The sequence below is a fragment of the Embiotoca jacksoni genome, unplaced genomic scaffold (genome assembly GCF_022577435.1).
Source record: "Embiotoca jacksoni isolate LCO1_2020_lvr unplaced genomic scaffold, fEmbJac1.0.p SCAF_4, whole genome shotgun sequence".
NCBI lineage: Eukaryota > Metazoa > Chordata > Actinopteri > Embiotocidae > Embiotoca > Embiotoca jacksoni.
This window is the reverse complement of record NW_027185392.1, coordinates 13,413,035-13,432,179: the sequence shown is the minus strand read 5'-3', so window position 1 is coordinate 13,432,179 and position 19,145 is coordinate 13,413,035. Positions and strand designations below refer to the sequence as shown.

General features: G+C 39.0%; 2 protein-coding genes across 3 annotated transcripts in view; one reads left to right on the top strand and one right to left on the bottom strand.

Annotated features, from left to right (window-relative positions):
- Nucleotides 1–6,349, top strand: part of coro2aa (coronin 2Aa) — a 44,254-nt gene extending 37,905 nt beyond the window's left edge. For both annotated transcript variants that reach the window (XM_069167651.1, XM_069167652.1), the window contains exons 9-12: nucleotides 1,302–1,414; nucleotides 1,522–1,612; nucleotides 2,110–2,357; nucleotides 3,468–6,349. In XM_069167651.1, coding sequence (XP_069023752.1) covers nucleotides 1,302–1,414; nucleotides 1,522–1,612; nucleotides 2,110–2,357; nucleotides 3,468–3,605 — 590 coding nt within the window. In that variant the 3' untranslated portion in view covers nucleotides 3,606–6,349. The remainder of the gene's footprint in view (nucleotides 1–1,301; nucleotides 1,415–1,521; nucleotides 1,613–2,109; nucleotides 2,358–3,467) is intronic.
- Nucleotides 6,350–9,883: 3,534 nt separating this feature from the next.
- Nucleotides 9,884–17,693, bottom strand: anp32b (acidic (leucine-rich) nuclear phosphoprotein 32 family, member B). The gene is made up of 7 exons (XM_069167390.1): nucleotides 17,419–17,693; nucleotides 14,227–14,376; nucleotides 14,021–14,143; nucleotides 13,011–13,203; nucleotides 12,398–12,522; nucleotides 12,240–12,306; nucleotides 9,884–10,379 (listed from the first exon to the last, which is right to left on the bottom strand). Exons 1-7 carry the CDS (start codon nucleotides 17,470–17,472, stop codon nucleotides 10,294–10,296), a joined length of 798 nt encoding a protein of 265 aa, XP_069023491.1. The 5' UTR covers nucleotides 17,473–17,693; the 3' UTR covers nucleotides 9,884–10,293.
- Nucleotides 17,694–19,145: the final 1,452 nt, after the last annotated feature.

Below are 19,145 nucleotides of genomic sequence, written 5' to 3'. Positions count from 1 at the left end.
AACAAAGCTGATGTACAAATACGCCTGCAATATTTGAATAGCCAAATAAGCTGATCCAAGTGATGGCATCGATCATGTGAAGTGACAGACAGCAGCGTGAGCCTGAAAGCAGACAGACATGCACTCATGTCTTAAGTTTTAAACTTGTGCTTCACCTGCTCGTTGTGGTTGAAGACAGTGTCACATACAGGTTTTATTTATTTTTTTAGGTACCAGAAGTCTTTCTTAGTTACTGGAATTCAAGTTAACCTTTAACCACATGTCTGGCAGCAGGACTTTAGCACTCTGTTGAACATTCAGTGACTGGTGACAAAGAAACATTACATTAATTAGAATTGATTCTTTTCTCTTTTTTTTTTCTTTTCTTTTCTGACATTGTGGTAATTTTTTTAAATAAGAATTATCCGGGTACATTACACAGCAAACTATACAACTAAAGCCTTAGAAAGATGGTGTCATTTTACCTTCAAAGCACTCTGGGAGCTCGGTGAAATCATTGACAAAAGTCCAAAATCATCACAAGGATCTGACAATGAAAAATATCCCCCCCTCTGTTTTATATTATGTGGTTAACTTAAAACGTATAGTTTTTCTACTGTGAACAGACTGTGCTTTAAATTTGCTCAGGCTGCCTGTGGTTTGGTGCAGTGTGCAATAAAGCCAGACCAATATATTAACTGGCAGATTTGATCAGCTAATAATGGCTGATCGCAGCTATATTGGATGATTAGTGCCATTATAAAAAAAAATAAGAACATAATGCAGAAAATGATGCTGCTTGGTTTAAATTAGAATTTGTTCTATTTGGGGTTTTTTTGTTCATAGTTTTTGATAATTATTAAATTCCCATTGAAGTTTACTGTTTCAGTGCACTAATGTCATTAACTGGGAAATATCCTGCCTCTATTATATATCTGTCAAGTATTGAAAGTGTTTGAAAACCATATTTGAGGGATCATTGCAAAAAGATTTTGTCCATACACATTATTTCTATAAACAATATCTGCTAATATATTGCTATAAAAATGGTCATACTCCTTAATATAGGTGTCCGTATCGGCGCCAAAAATCCAGTATCGGTTGGCCTGTAGTGTGCACAAGGTTTTAAAGGGTTTTCAAAGGTTTCAGTACATCTTTCTGTCAGTAATGTTTTATCTTGTGCATTAACTGTTCTTAACTCCCAACAACATAAATAAGATATAATGTAACACCACAGGTATAAAGTAACGCAGTAGAGCAGTGAAGATGTGGGTCTCTTGTGTGGCAAAGTAAAACGGTTTAGGTCTGTTTGTGTCCTGCAGGTGTGATGCCAAAGAGAGGTCTGGACGTGAGCACCTGCGAAGTCTTCAGGTTCTACAAACTGGTGACAACCAAGAGTCTCATAGAGCCTCTTTCTATGATCGTACCCCGCAGGGTAAGAGGACAGACGACCCTGCTCTGCAAGAAAAACATCCACCTTTTGAGTTCACTACATTTCAGAGATGTTATTTTGGTGTCTGAATTCACTGAATCTGTTTCCAGTCGGAGTCATACCAAGAAGACATCTATCCAATGACGGCTGGTAACAGGCCTGCTTTGACTGCAGACGAGTGGCTCAGTGGCATCAACAAAGGTCAGAAATAATCAATATGTGTAAGAGATATTTGTACATGTAGGTGAGGTGCTGGGGGCCTTTACTCCTTTAATTTGGGTTGTTGAATCTGCGGTCTCTGAAACTGCAGTGGCCTATTGCTTTTAACACTCCCAATTCAAACTGCGTCTTTTATCAGCTGAGTATCAGTGTAAAGAGAATATCTTTGGGTTTGTGACTGTTGGTTGGACAAAATAAAACATTTGAAGATATCATGTTAGACATTTTGTACTATTTGCTGTTGTTTAATAGACTGAACAACTAGAAAGAAATAATTTAAGTATAATTGTTAGTTGTAGCCCTTATCATATTTAGGTAGCTGTTTGAGCTATACTCTTTTTTTTTTTTTTTTTTTTTTTTTTCAAATTTCAAAATAAAAGCATTCAGTTTAACAAGCAGTCCTTTAGTGTGGTTGGCCGGTAAAATATACAGACTAATTAATTAATGTATCACTTGTTTATACTCTCTTTGTCTTCTAGGTCCAGTGCTGATGTCTTTGAAGCCTGGAAGTCAAGTAGCAGAGTCGTATCCAGAGATGAAGGCGCTTGGCAGTTCACTGGACACTCGCAGGTCGCAGAGCAGACCAGGCATGATGCAGCTCACTTACATTCAGGACCAACTGGGAACCAAAGAGGACAGCGTACACACAGAGGACGACCGGAGTTGGACACCTGTGAGCAACGGAGAAGACCTCACACTTTGCTCTCCTCCCAGGACAGAGAACGAGGTGCTCAATGATATCTGTGACTCCACCTGTACGGTCGTTCTGTGTTTTATATTCTGTTTCTACAGTTATTTTGATTTGGCAGTTTTTACACACACACACAGGGTGAAAAAGATGAAAAAATATTATTTAATTACATCCTACTTAATTATTCATAATTAACCTTCTTCATGTCTTCCATAAATCCTTCAGATTTATAAATATGTCCCCTGAACCTGAAAGATACTGATACTGAGATAGCACTTTATTTACATCACTTACCACAGACCACAAAACTAAAAAAAAACTTTAAAGAAAAGCAAAGTAGTAATTTTTTTTAAATAGGCAAAGGAAAGTCTGCAGTTTTTGAGTCGTCTCTGCAGAGATTCCTGTCAGGTGACCCAAACAAGTTCCACGAGTAAACAGGTGTGGGTCGCTTTAGTATGGCCTGAGAGGCAAAACCTGGGGCAAAAAAAATCCAATGTACACTTGTCTGCTGCTACTCAGGAAGCCTAATATCGCTGTGAGCCCAGTATTAAGTACTTTTACTCAAGTACAGTTTTGAATTTCTTGTATTTTATGCACCGGTGCTCTTTTACTCCACGATGCCGTTGTTACTTTTCAGAATAGGATTTTACACAAGAATATGATCAGTTTGTCAATTATGATGCCATGATCAAGCCTCAAAACATTTTCCCATTTTCCCATTGTAGTCTCTTACTTGGCGTCTGCGATTTCCTTTTCTTCATCCCTGTTACAAACAGTAAAATCTCTTCTTTGATTCAGCAGGTTTCTAACAACATTGTCTTAGAAATGGTGCAAAAACTGGTGCAGAAAACTCCAGATTACGTACCCAACATTATAAAGAGCAACTATGGTTACTTTCACCTTGATCAATCACAACATTAAAATACAGCTTTATGTTAATGAGCCACTAATTGATATTTTTACTAACTCAAAGCTTGTTTCATGTAGATTGTAGCAGCCGTGCAGCAGTATGTGTGTAGAGGTTTTAATCATTGCATCAAACTAAAACTGCAGCCTAAAACATGACAGGGACATGTTCCCCTTGTCTCCAGAGGACATTACACCCGTAATTTATCACCACTGTGCTGTTTATGTGTTTGTCCACAGCTGCGTCTGAAGTTCCACAAGCAGCAGGAGGAAATCCGACGGCTGAGGGAGCTCCTCAACCAGAGGGACGTGCACATCAAACAGCTGGAGCTGGAGATTAAGAACATCAAAAACTCCCAGTCTCAGAGCTCACTTTAAGACTTACCAGACCTGCTGAGTCACCTTCACCTTTTCACGGGACACATGCATTACTGTACAAACTTACTTAACCCCCTTTTCGAAAAACCACCACACTCTTCGTTGGGTCACAGCTCACCTGTTTTCCTCCAATGAGCCCCACATACTCACTGCACAGGGGTGATTTAAATCTTAATTTTGTGTTTTATCAATCCTTCACACGGCGCACATATTCTTTATTCATGTGCATACACTTTTAAAACTCTTTGCACCTTCTGACCTTTTCCCCCGTTTATTTTGTACGCTTCACAGCTATGCAAGTTTATTGTAATTTTTAGCTTTTTTATGCTATTTGTAGCTGAGGGACGAAAGGACGTTTGTGCCTGTCTTGACTGAGTGATGTGGCTGTCGGGGTGCTGTTTGAAAGTCGTTGCAGGGCAGCAGCAGACAGGCTGTGTGATTGTCAGATAATGCTGAATTTATTTTCTATGCTCGGTGATTGTTTTTTTCCCCCCAATATTTAAACTACTGTAATTGGAGACGGATGTGGTGTTTAACTCTGACAGATATTTGTGTGCTTGAGTGCCAGTGAGCTAAATGAATGGCAATATCGTGATCCCGGCTGCCATTTCATTATGCTGCATTTGTTTTTATTCTTTTGTTTTTAAATGACTGGAAAGTTGGTGGGAACCCATCCGCTTTTACAGCAGTTTCATGTGTAAGCCAATTCTGTAACTGATGCCATGTAGCAGTTTTGATCTTAATTTTTATATTTATTTTAAAACACGGTCGTAGAAAATAGCATTTAATCAAGTACTTGAATTTGCAGTTGTAATTTTGGCAAATACAGCACAAATTTTTTTTCAAACAGACAAAATGCTATTGGATTTTTCCTGAAGTGGAGCCACTGTAAAGAGCCAGAGTAATGCACAACTTCTAGGTCAGCTTCTTGGTGTTTAACTCAGTTTTCAATATATTCTTCCACACAAAGGGTATTTTTAAATTGCTCTGATACTGAGGTTTTCGGATCATATTTTGTTGATTTTGGGTCAGATTTTGAGGCAAAATGACATCTACTTTTGTACTGCATCTCTCAGCTCTGATGAGGCTATAATAACTGGACCAGGGGAGGCTGGTATGATACTCTGTAACAGGGGTCTCCAAACTTTTTTCCTCTGAGGGCTCGTTCGATCTACCAGATAAATTGTGATCTACTAGTATGAGACCAATGCTGTATAACAATATAAATGTGTAAACTGTCACACATTTTAACCAGACCATTTAAACCCCTGTAGTCTTTCCTTCGTTTAACTGTGGGGCATTAAATCAACCAATAGCATTGTTTTGTTTTTGTGCAAAATTCAGTTTTGATTAGATGTTTGCATCAACATTAGGAAGTTTCTTAATTTGTCAAGTATTTAAGTCACTAGCTTCACACATACACACAAAACATAAATTCCCATCTGGTTATTTTATTTCTATACGGATGCTGAATAGATTTGTCCCAAAATTTACAATATCTTGATACTCTCTTGGCGTAATATTTTGCAAAACGGTTTTGACAAGCAGATATAGTTTCTAACCAAGTGGACCTTGAATGGGAATTGATTTGCTGTTTCCAAACCTAAGAATGAAGTTTGAATATCTAAAATCTCATATTAACTAAGAAAACTTAATCTATTATGGTTGAAACTCCACAGCAAGCATGTTAGTGAAAATAATTTTCCAAAGTAAATATTGTTTTAATGTTTGTAAAAGACTTTTACCAGATGCATTGCTATCGTAGAATGCTGATAGAAATATCAGTATCAGAAAACCTCTGTGAAAATACATTGTGTACATGAGGCTAATGGAAAAGAGCCTACCTGAAGATGGCGGTGGATCTCACTCACTTTTATGAACCCAGTAAATGGTTCATTAGATTTTTAAATTGTATCTATCAGCAGCCATAAATAACTGTAAAATATGTCTGCATTTGAACTGACTGGTTGGTAAAGTTTACCCTGATGGCTTGTAAAAATGTGTTTTCCCTCAGGGAACCTCTGAATAATGTTCACAGTTTCTGTCAGTGCAGTCGGACCAGTTTCTAACATTTGTTGCTTTCAGGGATAGCTGATTTGAACTTGTAACTTTTTCAACTAACTAAAGAGGAACATTCCCTTTGTCTCTTGGCAACTTCTTGAGACAAACAAAAGTCTGATAACCATGTAAATTTGCGTAGATGCCACTGAACCACTTGCAGAAAACAGACAACACAGCAGTATAGCATGATCAGATTTAGTACGAACGACCATGCAGGTTTTTATTTACATACTTAGAGGCACACGCACCACAATGATTTTCTAGACTTGGCACAGATTTCAGGTATCACATGGAAACTGCCACACCAACCCGCACTCACTTCAATACAATTGTGATGTGTGTGACCCCTCTGACCTCTGGCAGGACAGTTCTAGCACAGCAGCTTCGTCTCTGGCTGACTTTTGTTCCGAGGCCGGTGTGAACTCCGACCACTGATGTTGGCCGACAAGTCTCAACACATTCCCACCGTGTGCTGCTGTTTTTTTTACAGTTGGCCAGGGCACTCGTTCCAGGGGCTTATTTGACTGTTCACATTAAACATTTTGAGGTAACAGGTTTTACCTCCATTTTATTTCCTTTTCCACTACAGAATCATTCCAACCAGCTGAATCCTGTCTATGTTTCCTCATAGTTTTTATTTGGGCAGATAGATTTGCCTCAAACAATAAAAGTTTTTTTTTGTACGTCTGTATTATTTTACTTTTCCAAAAGTCCAAAGAAATTTGGAGTGTTTAAAATGTCTTTCATTTGCTGACTTGTGGTGCTGTTGGAATAAATTCTCAGCTTGTAGGAAATGCTGAATATCACCAGTTAAATAGCAACCGCAGCTGCCATTTTGAGCCTGTTTCTTCAGCACTTCTTCCATCGCGGCTGAACTGTCATCAGCAAACTTTGTGTGAAGCACTCTCTTTACTGCTGTCCCTTCCTACTGCTGAATGTGGTTGAACAGTAATTAATGACAGGCTCTTTCAGTGATGGCTGTTAGTATTTGGACACATTGTTAAAGATAAATTACAATTTTACACTTTTTGAGTTAAAAAAAAAAATATACACATTTACCATTGAAATTTTTTATTTTATTTTGAATTTTAGTCCCTTCAGATGGAGTGTAAACTTATCAGAATAATAGACTATTTTGTCCCCTTTCCAGCCTGAAGTAGCTTTAAGACAGGAATAATCACCTTATACTACATTGTCTTGTCAGTATCATGATGCATGAGCCTTATTTCCGCTGATTGAAACCTTCAGCTCAAGTTTCTCTGTTTTTATTGCTGTACTGCTTCATCACATGAAAATATCTCGTGCATATATTTTAGATTCAATAGCCTGAGACATTTGGTGTCTGTAAAAATATTGGAGCCTCTTTGAGAGAACATAAAACTGAATGCTGAGTTAAGTAGGTTCTGTACACCTACACAAGTGTTTCCAATTATTCTGGCTGATTAGACCATTGCACAGGTGGTGGAGCGATGCCTGAATAGCCAATGAGATCATAACAAACGTACTTTTTTCCGGCCGGCAGCAAATATGAGAGGTTTGGTAACATTAGCCACAATTAACTACTGATAATACAAGACCAAATGAAGCTGTAGAGGCAAATAGGACAGTCAAACAAAAGAGTTCACCGAATGGACCATGGGATGTGTAAAATCCAGCATTTTGGAGTTTGACCACCAGAAACCAATAGTCAGACTACCTCTGCTGCATCAAGGTTGTTAAGATTCCTCTCTGGTGAGTCACGCATTTTTCACTATTAATACAATACTTGATTATGGAAGGGAGGGCTAGTAGAATTTGATTACACATTTTTTTGTGGACTCACTGAGCCAACAAAATCATAACCTCACTGCTATCACATACCCTCTGATATCCTTTCCCTGTCAGTCTGTGGCTTGCTTTTGAAATAGAGTATAATTTCTACAGTATATACACTCGTCATGCAGTAGTATGAATTATTAACAATAAGCTGTGTGAAGCGGCAAAGCAAAGTTGTTTCGCAAAGTTGTTTCCTCATGAATCTTTTTCTTGCCGTTTCCTCTGAGTTCTGGTATGGTGAATGGATGAATCATCACACTGTTGTGACGCTCTACTGAGAGTTATAATTGTAAAACTCAGATGATGATGATGATCACTCTGCTGCTCTGTTATGAATGTGCTGTGTACCAAGAAAAAAAAAAAAAACTCTCTTAATAAGCCAATTGAAAACAACAATATCAATCCATGCTCTAGACCTCGGCATTAAAGCATGCCCACTCTGACAGACTCCTACATTACACTGAAGCAATAATGTAGCTGCAAAGTCATTTGTAGTGTTGGCTGTCTGATTTAATAAACTATTTTAATTTAATGGTTGTTGCCGAGTTTGTATGAGCCTCGCTGTGCCAGACTCGGGTGCATTTTTAATGCAGTTACTGTGACGTCTTTAGATCGTTGTTTTAATGTATTTAGGAAAACTTTAAGAATTTTCCCCATTTCTTTTGATTTTGATTTTTCAAAATATCTAAAACAAAAATATTAATTACAAAATATTATTACAATTTTCTGGGAAATCTTTTTTTCTCTGTTTGTAGGCTGTCTCTGATAAAGCAGAGTATTGTCCTTCACAAACAAATAAACAGAAATATAAACATTTTAGTCATTCATTCCTATGTGAGCAGAACTCTTTCTGTTACAAAAACAGCAGATGTCAGTGAACTGCTGAATATTTGGAGTCTGAGGCTGCAACATGTGGAAACAAACACTTTATCTGTAAATGATGGTCTGTGTTCAAAATGGTCTATAAAAGAAGCAGCAGCCAAAAACAAATAATTATTTTTGCTCCATGGTGCAGGTCAGTTGCCGTTTCAGGCCTTGATATTAAGAATAAAGGTGGTAGACACCAGTGGCCTTTATCTTGAGGTTACATTACTGAGACTGTGAACTGAAAAATGACTGCACTTGGTTACAAAACATATAATAAACTTCAAACTACAGGCTACAAATGTAGCTTTTCAGGTGGAAAACTTGATGTGGAATGGGATTGTATTTTTTAAACTATGTCAGTACAATACTTGCATACCGACATGTGCATTTTAAAGATGCAGGCATAGCTGTGAAATGAACTGCTCTTAACAGGATTGTAATCGAAAATCCACCATCCTCACCCAGCAAAGTCGTCTGATTGAATTAATGAAATAAATTGGGTTTTGAGTGAAGTTAAAATTTGAGCATTAAGTTATTTTTGTGTTTCTCTGGACAGCACTAAGCTGCTGTGTAGGAATATTAACACAAAGAAAAAGTACTGTAAATTGGGAGAATCTTTAATTGATTTGTCTAACTGACTGTGAAGCCCAAAATTAGCTTTGAATTAGGGCATTTTTACATACCCTACATTTGACTTTTCATTCAAAGAATTGATTGTCTTAAACAATAATCCCTTACAAGCCCTAATAAATTTTAAAGAGCAAGTAATCGTTCCTCCTGTTCATACTGGCTGTGAAATGTTCCCTCTCTGTGACAAAATCCATTGTTCTCCGAAGGAATGTATTCTTCGGTTCAGCCAAAGCCAAAATGAGGCTTCAGCAGTCTAAGTTTGCCAAAGTGGTTTATCTCAACAATGCTGCATAACAGTTTACAAAGGGGAAAAAAACCTGAATTAATGAACAGCTTGGCTGAAAAATAAATCTAGATTTGGCTTCCGGAGTTGGTCTTTTTGGTACAAAATTCCCTGTGTCTGAGGAAACACAATGAACTTCACTTTGAAAAGACTTTGGACAGTCAGCACTTGTTTGAGTTAACTCAGGCTGCTGAAGTCTTCGGTTAGTGCAGGTGAACTGGACCTTTGCATGAGATTTTATCCACTTTTCTTGCATCATTACTGGTCAATATAGCACTGACTAATGATTCTTTCAATGTCCATATGAGCATGCAACTCCTGGTTTAGGGTACAGATGCAGACTGCGGATCAGTCATTGTCCATCCGTTTACGTTAATTTTGGCAGAAGAGCAAGGTAGGAAAAGGGAAAAGCACAAAATGTTAACATTTTATTTACAAAGTTGTTTTTTTGTCATACAGAAAGTAAAAATGTAGCTACAACCTTGATTTGTGCAACAGGCGGCCACGCTAAAAATCATGGCCCGCTGGTTGCACAGCTGCTATAGCAATAATTTTATTGGGAAAAATAAGGAACAGGAAAAAAAAAAAAAAAATTTAAGACAAAAAAAAAAAAGAGAAATAATAAACCCAACAACAAAAAATAATTCATCCAACAAAATATTAAAAGCACAGACCCAAAACTAGATACCAGTCCCAAAGTCCTCACACGGGAATACATAAAGAGGGATCGACAGTGAAATTGTGGAATGCTGAGTGGTGGGCTGCCTGAGAACCTCGGGGGGCCGTGGGTGGGGTGAGGCGCAGGGTGTTGGGTGGCTCTCAGTTCCATCGGGGGAGGAAAAAAAGGTGGGGGCAGCTCCACTCGGCCCACCCATCCGGTACAGTCTTGCCCCATAAAAAGAGCTCAGAGCTGGGGGGGGGGGGAGAGGGTAGACGTGGATTACAAAGGCGGTGCGAGTTGTAGGAGGGCGGACGTTCGGGTTTGTGGGGGAGGAAGGGTAACTCGGTAGGCTCTCGTTTTCAGTTTAGCTTTTAATCGTCGTCTTCGTCATCGTCGTCCTCGTCTTCATCCTCTGGTTCTCGCTTTCTCTTCTCGCCTTTGGCAGCAGTTTCTGCTTCTGGGGGTAAAGAAGAAGAAATATGTATCAGGTGGTGTCCCAATGCCGATATCACAAAACTTCAGTCTTATCCAAACAAATACAAAATTATATCTGCAACCATGAACACAGCAATCGACCTCAGATATAGTCTTTAGATGTTGGCTATCGTAGAAGGTTCCTCACACTTACTTCATCATAAACAACTTTAATCTTTGTACTATCAAACACATTCTGTGTGGGATCTGAGGCAGTGCTTAAGAATGGCCACTATCATGTTTTGCTGTCCCTGCATGTTCTCGTGTTACATTATTCGGAGCTCAAAATAAACAGTGTCAGATATGAATGTTCAGCACTGAAATTTCTCTTGTTTTAAACGGGCCCTGCCCTCCTCAGACCTTCTGCACTGAGCTCCACTTAGTTTTTAATGCCCTGATTAAGATTGTCAGTTTGTTTTACTTATGACTAGCAGTGCATGTCTTATTTTAGTTATAATAGTCAGTATGTATTAACCACCAAAGCAGTCCCTTTACACCTTTTGGTTTAAAGTAACTAGAATCTCCAGCAGGTGTCATAATCTTACTGAAATCAAATATCTTCAAATATCAGGGCAACCGACTCACTTTTTTACTGCTACCAACTTTCTCAGGTGGCTGCAACTTTTGGTTTTTGGTACATCATTATATTTATCAAAGACCTTGGACGCTGATGATAAGTGGCCTTAATTTGCATTCCCCAGTTTTGCATTGCCGTGAAGATATAAAGTGACTCGAGACATGGAAAATATTTGAATTTGAATATTACATTTCTCTACAACAAGCAGTGGCTCTGCTGAGCGATTACTCTCACGTAACCGCTGAAAGTAAATCAGTAGGGGCTAAGTGTTTCAGGTCACACTTCTGCTTCAGCAGGTTTTGTGTTTCTTACTGTTGTTTGAAACAAAGTTTCAAAGTTAAACTGCACTGACATTGTCACAAATTTTGAGTCACCTGCAATAGACCAGCCACCTTGTAGAAAGCCTCCAGCCTAGTTTCCCCCTCATACCACAACAACTAGTACTGTGTGAGGCACTGTGGTTAAAAGTAGTAACTTTTATTCTTCACAGGATCAGTAGTTTTTTTTTTTCCCCTGCCTGCACTTTCATCATCAGTGACATCTGATTCAGAGCCTTTTGTTGGCTCCTCGTTGTTTTTTTTTTTAATCAAACAATCAGCTATAGGCAGCTTCATTTTTGTATCATGGTAACTGATCAATGGATTGGACAAGCTTCATGCGCTGTTTGTAGGGGAACATACGACCACTTTGGCCACAGCCTGTAGCCCTCGATACAAAGTTAGCCACGGCACCCATATATGCACATGTACTCCCCATTCTACCAACACATTTTCTTTATTTACCTTTAGAGCTTTTGTAGAAATAAAATGGAAAAGCTGAACTCTCTTCTTTCTTTTTTTATGAATTTAAAAACATACCAAACCTTTGCCCACACACAGCACACTTTACAGGCCAATACGGTTCTCTCGCTGTGTAGAAGTATTTGGCATTTTCAATTTTCCATTTGAGAGAAGGGCTCATGTTGGCTTTATACAAACATTTTCGACTCACTTAATGAGTAACATGACTGCATTTGTATTTAGCCACTTTATTTGATATTTCTTAGCCATTTTCCAAAACACAAATCAAGTTACTTCTTTTCTGTAGAAATAATAAAATCATCATGCCCCTGATGGAAGTCTCGGCCTTGTCTGCGTTTGTCATGAAATAAGAGATGGAGGGACTTGTGACTGAGTGTTGTGCTGTTTGAGATGTTCTGGGTTTAAATGCAGTTTTTAACACATGAAGCTAAAACTGGGTATAAAGTTACTTTAAGTAGATACATACCATCTTCATCTTCATCCTCATCCTCATCTTCTTCATCTACTTCTCCATCCTGACCAAAGTCTTCCTCCTTGGTAGACAAAAATTTCACAAGTTGAAACATCAGACACAATGCAATCTGAACTGCTTCAATGACCCCACCAAGCTTGTTGTGTTTTTACCTCATCTTCACCGCTGACTTCTTCATCCTCCTCCTCTCCTTCTACCTCCTCTTCGTCTTCCTCTTCGTCTTCTTCCTCATCAAAATCCTCCTCCTCTCCATCCTCATCTTCCTCCTCCTCTCCCTCTGCAACAAACAAAAAGTAAAAAGAATCAGTCTAGCACAAAGTGAAAGCAGACCGGTCACAGTGATCCCTTTTCAGAGATGTGAAAGTGATCACTGTGATTTGTCTGTGATATTGTTTCTAAATGAACTACAGTGCACATATTTGTCATCATAGAGAAACACATCAGCCAGTGCAACAGCATGTCAAACTGATGTCTCTGAACAACGTTGGAGCTTCATGGCTCAGAGGAATGCGCTAAATTCAGACATGGGATTCACAGACAATAGCTATTAGCAAGAGCAATTTATTGTTGGTTTTGGTCTTTTCATGAGATTTGTTAGCTTAAAAAGTAGAAAATCAGCAGTTATCCATTAAAAGTGAGAGACAGAATTTATTAAACCATGTTGTAATGCTGATCTATATTATTTAGAAAATTACAGAGCGTATGATTCTCATTCTGTTTGTCAGTTAATCTGAGCCGCTGGAAAGAGTGGATGAAACGTCATACCTTCATCCTCATCATCATCTACACCATCTCCGTCCACCTCTCCGTCAGAGTCAGAGGCTTCCCTGTCCTCCATGTCGTAGCCATCCAGGTAGGTGAGCTGAGGCAGCAGCTTGAACACACTCTCTCTGTAGTCGTTGAGGTTTGTCACTTCACAGTTGAACAGGTCCAAACTCTTCAGGTTGTCCAGCTTTTTCTGTGGATGAGAAGCAGCGAAGTGCTGTGATTACACTCTGCTGCTCAACTGTGTTCTCCTGTTTTAGTGGTACTGAGATGTAATGTGAGACGACTTTGATGGTCAGCCCGTGCATGTCTTCTACTGGTTGGGTTATCCCTTTAACATCTCGGGCTGTATTGGGACACTGCAGCCAGCGGTGCCGATCAGTAAACAAAACTGCTACTGGGTTTACATGATTTTTGCTTCTGGATTAGACAAAAATATCTGGTAATTTTTCTACGTGAAGCTTTGCTTTCTAAAGTGTGTTTCAGGAAAAAAAAACACGATCGTAAAATGCGTAAAAATTTCTTGAACCCTTAACAAGAACAGCCGCATGTGCAGTCAATTGAATTCAATGGTGTCTTTTTCAATGATAATTCTCTTTTTTTTTTTAAAACAAACAATTGAATAAGAAGGGTTCCTGCTGACCTTTTTCCACTGTCAGTTCCAGCATATGATGCAGTGCAACTTGTTTGAATATTAATGTCCATATATATATATATATATATATATATATATATATAGAAAGCAGCCTTGACATTAGAAATGTAGTTGGTATTTGTATGCTGACGATGTAATAACATTCGATGAACTACAACCACATTTCCCTTAGTACAGCTGTGTATGCACCACAGCAATACACGTTTTAGTTTGTTGTTGACTATAAATATTGTATTAACATGATATAAAACACCAAAAGCATAAAGTCTGCACAAGTCTCCATCATTCCAAAGACATGTGGAACCACTGTGTTGCATCTAAATGGCTCTTAAAACACATCCATCTGGACACATACCAATGGTTCCAATGTGCTGATGTCTTTCAATTTGTTGCCACTCAGGTTTAGATGTGTGAGGTTGGGAAGTTTCTCTGCTAAAACATCAAGACCGCCGCTGATTCTGTTGTCACTCAACTCCAGCTGAAAGACAAGTGGAAAGAGAGATTAATCCAGCTGTCACATTAGTTTTTAGAAGGCGTATGAAGGTGGAACATCACACTTACCTTTTTCAGTTTTCCTAGTTTAGGCAGGTTGGAGACTGAGATTAAGCCAACATTTATCAAACTGAGGAATTCCAGGTTGACAAACTCAGCTGTGAGGCCTTCGATTTTTCCTTCAACTGATCGACAATTGTCGAGGACGAGTTCTCGTACCTGAAATGTAGAAAAATATAATATTGCATTAATAAACTGCAATATTTTATGCATGTTGTGATACTATAACTGCTTTAGATGAAAAGATTAGCCATTTAATAAATTTGATATCTGATAATCAATATATTGTTTTGAGTGATTATTATTATTTTATTTTTTTTTTAATGAAAAATGCAACAATTCCCTGAACCCAATTTCTAAAATGTAAATATTTTCTGGTTCTTTAAGTCCCCCATGATAATAAACTATATTTTGGTGGCGGGCTGTTGGTCGGGACAAAAAACATTTTAGGTTGCAATTTGGACTTTGACAAACACTGGTCATTGTCTTTCACCATTTTAAAGACCAAAACAGCTAATCTATTGATGAAGAAAATATTCAACAGATTCATTGAATAATGAAAATAATCGTTACATCGTAGCCCTGCAATACTTATCTATGGCTACGTTTTATTCTAAAACAAACCAAATATTTCCCGTTTTAGGATATATTTCACAAACTCTTATTTTGTCAATTAAATCTACAGCTGCTAAGAAAAGCAGCTGTACAACCTAAATACAACGCGTAAAACAGGGGTGGTTGTTTCGTGAAAGGGCCCTTTACTTTGCGTAAAGCGATTCAAAAAGGCATATATTTTTTTTTTTATAGTTGCTTAAAAATATAAGAAAAACAAGTCTGAAGGCGGAGTTAGTTTGAGTTACTTAAAGCTAACACTGGTTGCGCAATTCATTGTGGAACAGGGAAAAAAAAAAAAAAAAAAAAGTTGTTGTCAAAACGTCAAAGATCCTGATTTGTGAAGTAAACAAAACAAAACAAAACACCGAAAACGCTCCTCGTGGCTCCATCTAACAACACTTTGTACCACTGTGGGCTTCATTTGCTCGGCCGCGACAGATAAATACATCGATTTGTTGGGAGACGAGGAAGAGCCCAGCAGCAGCAGCAGCTTCCCACATGTCCTGCTGATTCAGTCACTAATGACAAATGCAATGATTTTTTTTTTTTTTTTTTTTGTGAGCTAGCTCGCTACAGGCTAGCCATTGCCCCCTTTTTTTAAACGCTGCCGTGCGGCGGAGGAGCAGCTCGAGTCTGTCTGCCCGCCATTAACCAACCCAGCAGCAGCGGGAAGGATCGCGAATTACACCCTCAGTAAAGACGCTCCTCTTTTTTTTTTTTTTTTCGTTAAACCAGCTTTTCAATGGGGGGAAAAAAAAAAAAAAGAAAAAAAAAAAAAAAAGTGGAATATTCCTTGATATTGCCAGCTTTTGTTACAGGGTACAACATCGCTTTCAGGTCGAAGGAAATATATTGAGAACGGACATTTTTAGTATATATAAAACAAAAACAAAGATGGAGACAGGTCCTCTCTCCCAGAGCTTCAGACGACAGAATGACAACATGGCGATGCCTGAGATACAGTATGCGGTCCTCTGGTCGCTTCAATGGCGGAACGTGCTGTGTAGAAAGAGTGATTGTAGCTACGTAAACATTATCTGAAGTGTTGTTGTTTTTTTCCTGTGTTAAATTTGTTTTATTTCGTGCATGAGGGGGGGAAACGCCGACCGTCGAGGTTTTTTTTTTTTTGGGGGCTGCCCACGCACGAAGCGCGGTGCTCCGGATCTCCGGGTCTTTCAAGCAGCCTGTCTCGGTTCATGAAGCCGCTGGTTCATCGTTACAACCACCGGCTTAAAAAAACAAAAACAAAAAAACAAATACCGGAGCACAGACTCGTTGTTGTTTTGATGTTTTAAGTGGACGTATTCTTGTTGTCTTTTTTTTTTTTTTGGGGGGGGGGGGTCGGTGTGGAGAAGGGGGGTAATATGGCGGGAACAAAAAAACACGAAGTTATCTGGCTTGTTGTCTGAACGATCAGCAGACTTCACTTTCATCAGCATGTCACATTTTAGAGAGCAGACAGCTGGGGGGGGAAAGAAAGAAAGAAAAAAAAAAAGAGAGAGCTGCTGGTGGGCGACGACCGGGTCTATTTACAGGAATTAAACCGATGGACACTTCCCGTTCAAAAAAAAACAACAACTTACGGATTGCAACAGCTTGGACGTGTTTAAAGACACCGCGGAGAGGAGCGGAGTGTGTCCGCCGGGTGGTTCGTGTTTTACGGGTTCATACTTCAGTGAAGGAGGTGAAACGATGACCGGTGAACCAAGTGTTGGGTTTGTGTGTGTGTGTGTGTGTGTGTTGTTGTTGTCGCTGCTGAATTTGTCCCATTTTGATGGTAAACGTTACAGAAATGTCAGGACATGACTCGCGATCGGCTCGTTTGGTCTTTTATACAAAAACTCTTACATTTTTTTATTATTATTTTTTAGCACGAACATCTTTTAAGAGTTGTAATAAAAAAAAAAAAAAAGCGCCCCATTTTTTTTTTTTTTTTTTTATTATTTTTTTTTTATATAGCAGTTATGCTAGCAGCAAAACATGGCTCCCAAGGTCTGTATAAAACACACCGCTCTCTCGCTCTTGAATGGCAAAACGCGGCGCAGGGAAAGCAGGTTTCATGAACACATCGGCGTGAAAAGAAGTTTACTAATTGTGCCACCGCGGTGGAGACGAGCCGAAACCACCGTGCGTGCGTGTGCGCCGCTGACCGACCGAGGAAGGGGGGCTGCGAAACGGTTAAAGCACTGCGATAATACCGGCGGAGCTTTTGAGCTTTTGAGGGGGGGACTTCGTCGTTTCAAAGTAACGATTGAATATAAAGCTTTTTTTTTCCCCTCGTCTCGGTGTCCCCTCTCTTGTACGCCCCAAAAAAAATCCGAGACTAGTATTAAAAAAAAAAAAAAAAAAAAGGGGGATCGGAGCTTGTTTGTGCCGAGTGTTTTCCGCCCCGTTATAAAGAAGAAACATCATCTTTAAAAAAAAAAAAAAGCCCATGTGGTCACCATTACGTTTAGCCACACAGGTCACTCGCAAAGCAAAAAAAAAAAAAAAAAAAAAAGTAGCAAGCTAGCTAGCGAGGCTAGCCAGAAAACTAAGGGTTGGTTTTTTTTTTTTTTTTTTTTTTTTTAAAAAAGCACGACTCACATCAGACGGTGTCCTGTTTCTTAGCTCCAAGTGGATCCTCTTTTTCATGTCCATCGTGCCCTATGAAAGTTAAACTTTTCTCTCTCGGGTTTTGCTGGGATCTTCAGTCCAAAGGCAGAGATGCCCTAATGGAGGGAGAATATAGGACTGTATAATGAACTGAGCCAAACGCTAAGTTAGTCGGAGAGAGGGGAAACCATGGAGGGAAACGGGACTGAAACAAAATATATGCTCAACAGCGCCATCTGCGTCCAGAAACGCCCATCGCTGCTCAATAGGCATTGCAGTCACAAAACATGACGCTGCCCCCGAAACAGTGCTGTGGTGCAATTTATTTCTGCAAGGAAACTACTGTACCGTGCTTAGTGAAGACATGAGCCATTTTTTTTTTGGGGGGGGGGTGTTTAAAGTCAATGTGATGCAGCGACGTTGTGCAGAATACATGTGTGCAGATTACGCAAAATAGACGTCGAGAATGTAGGTCACATGGTGAACTCTGTTTATGCCTAACTTAATAAAGTTTCACAGAAAGCAAACCTGCGTTTTGGTGTACTTAAATTGTCCCACAATCAGTGCACAGGTCAGGCAAAAAAATCACACATTTTAAATGTTATGCAAACCTGTTGCCTACTGAAGCAAAAATATATCTTGCAAATGTGTGATCTGTGTGTACATTTTTGACAAATAAACTCAAAGCATGAATCATAAATGCCTGTTTGTTTTTTTTTTTTCTCCCCCCCCCCCCCCCCACCAGTTTGGCCACATTACTAGAAAGGAGGGGTGTATTTGGTTTGCAGTAAAGAGAGCATTGTATATATATATGGAGGAGTCGGGCACCCCCTCCAACCCCTCCCCATTACTTCCTGAGACACCCAGAGCCATGAAGTAGAAAACTACTGAGAGTGATGGCTGAGTTTGAGTCAAATAAAACAACAAATCAGCCTTAATATTCTGTGTATTTGTCAAATTATGGAGTTTAAAAAAAAAAAAATTAAGGTTAGTGACATAGTAAGGATATAGGATGGATTTAGCCATATACTGCTATATAGCCACTGTTGAGGGCACACTATCCAAATACCATATCTCCGGCCTCATACGTTCAGAGTATACACATAAAAACAGTCTTTAACACGGTGTTTGGTAGTTGAAAAGGCAGTCCAGAAGATGGCACTGTATACTGACATTCTTCAAATTTAGGTGTCATTGTGCATCAGCAGGGATGTTTGTGAATGACAGCCGTCTCTGCTTTTGGCTGCAACAGTACTGCTGATACTGATAGTGACAGATATTTAGAGAGACTTGGAAGGAGTCCTTTGTTGGACCTTTTTATTATCTGAAGAGTTAACTGTGTGCCATCTGTGATCTTTTGACCAGCTGGGAGTCCACACTGATAATGGAGGTGCTGGTGAACATCTGTAGCTCGAATTTGAGTGTGTGTAAATTAGTTTTTGTTTAAATGTAACGGTGTTGTTTATCGCAGTGGGTGTGTAGTGAGTTTGAATACTGAAATGAGAGAATATTTTCCACTGCCACTTATTTGCACTCATGAGTTCACCCATAAAGAATGCACATCAAACAGACAGTAATTTAAATTCTCTTACTGTGTATATATATATATATATATATAGGTTTTTTTTAAGAAATTGTGTGTGGATTGCAAGAACCTCCCTCCACACAGAAGTCAGTGATTTGAACAAAAGGACCCTCAACATTTCCATTACAGTGCT

Coding starts and splice junctions, on each gene's coding strand:
- anp32b (XM_069167390.1), bottom strand. CDS start 17,472: ATGGACATGAAAAAGAGGATCCACTTGGAGCTAAGAAACAGGACACCG. Junction 14,377..17,418: donor GAAACAGGACACCGTCTGAT/GTGAGTCGTGCT, acceptor TCTACATTTCAG/GTACGAGAACTCGTCCTCGA. Junction 12,307..12,397: donor AAGTCAGCGGTGAAGATGAG/GTAAAAACACAA, acceptor TTGTCTACCAAG/GAGGAAGACTTTGGTCAGGA.